The sequence below is a fragment of the Alligator sinensis genome, unplaced genomic scaffold (genome assembly GCF_000455745.1).
Source record: "Alligator sinensis unplaced genomic scaffold, ASM45574v1 scaffold520_1, whole genome shotgun sequence".
NCBI lineage: Eukaryota > Metazoa > Chordata > Crocodylia > Alligatoridae > Alligator > Alligator sinensis.
The window spans coordinates 776,655-776,917 of record NW_005842064.1 but is presented as its reverse complement, the minus strand read 5'-3'; the positions used below and the strand labels follow the sequence as shown (position 1 = coordinate 776,917).

The following is a 263-nucleotide window of genomic DNA, read 5'->3' as shown; positions in this document are numbered from 1 at the left end:
CCGTGCCCCCCGCCGAGGAGCAGAGCAGCGCCCCGGACAATGCCTTCGCCGAGAGCCAGGAGTCGCCTTTGTTGCCAGATCTGAGCCTCTTCTCGGCAGATTCCTGCCTTCACATCTCAGAGGGGCTTTCCCCCAGCCTGCAGGGCTCCCTGGAGAGCCCCGTCCACTTCTCCGAGGAAGACCTGGACTTCTTTACCAGCACGCTTTGTACTATAGATCTGCAGCATTTGAATTTCCAATAGCAGCCCGGGCTCCCTCTGCCC

At 60.8% G+C, this 263-nt stretch overlaps 1 protein-coding gene across 1 annotated transcript in view; it reads left to right on the top strand.

Annotated features, from left to right (window-relative positions):
• The window catches only part of HOXB2 (homeobox B2), a 2,330-nt gene extending 2,069 nt beyond the window's left edge, over positions 1-261 (top strand). The window contains 1 exon segment of the mRNA XM_025203730.1: positions 1-261. This exon segment is cut by the window's left edge and continues 32 nt beyond it. Coding sequence (XP_025059515.1) covers positions 1-242 — 242 coding nt within the window. The 3' untranslated portion in view covers positions 243-261.
• Positions 262-263: the final 2 nt, after the last annotated feature.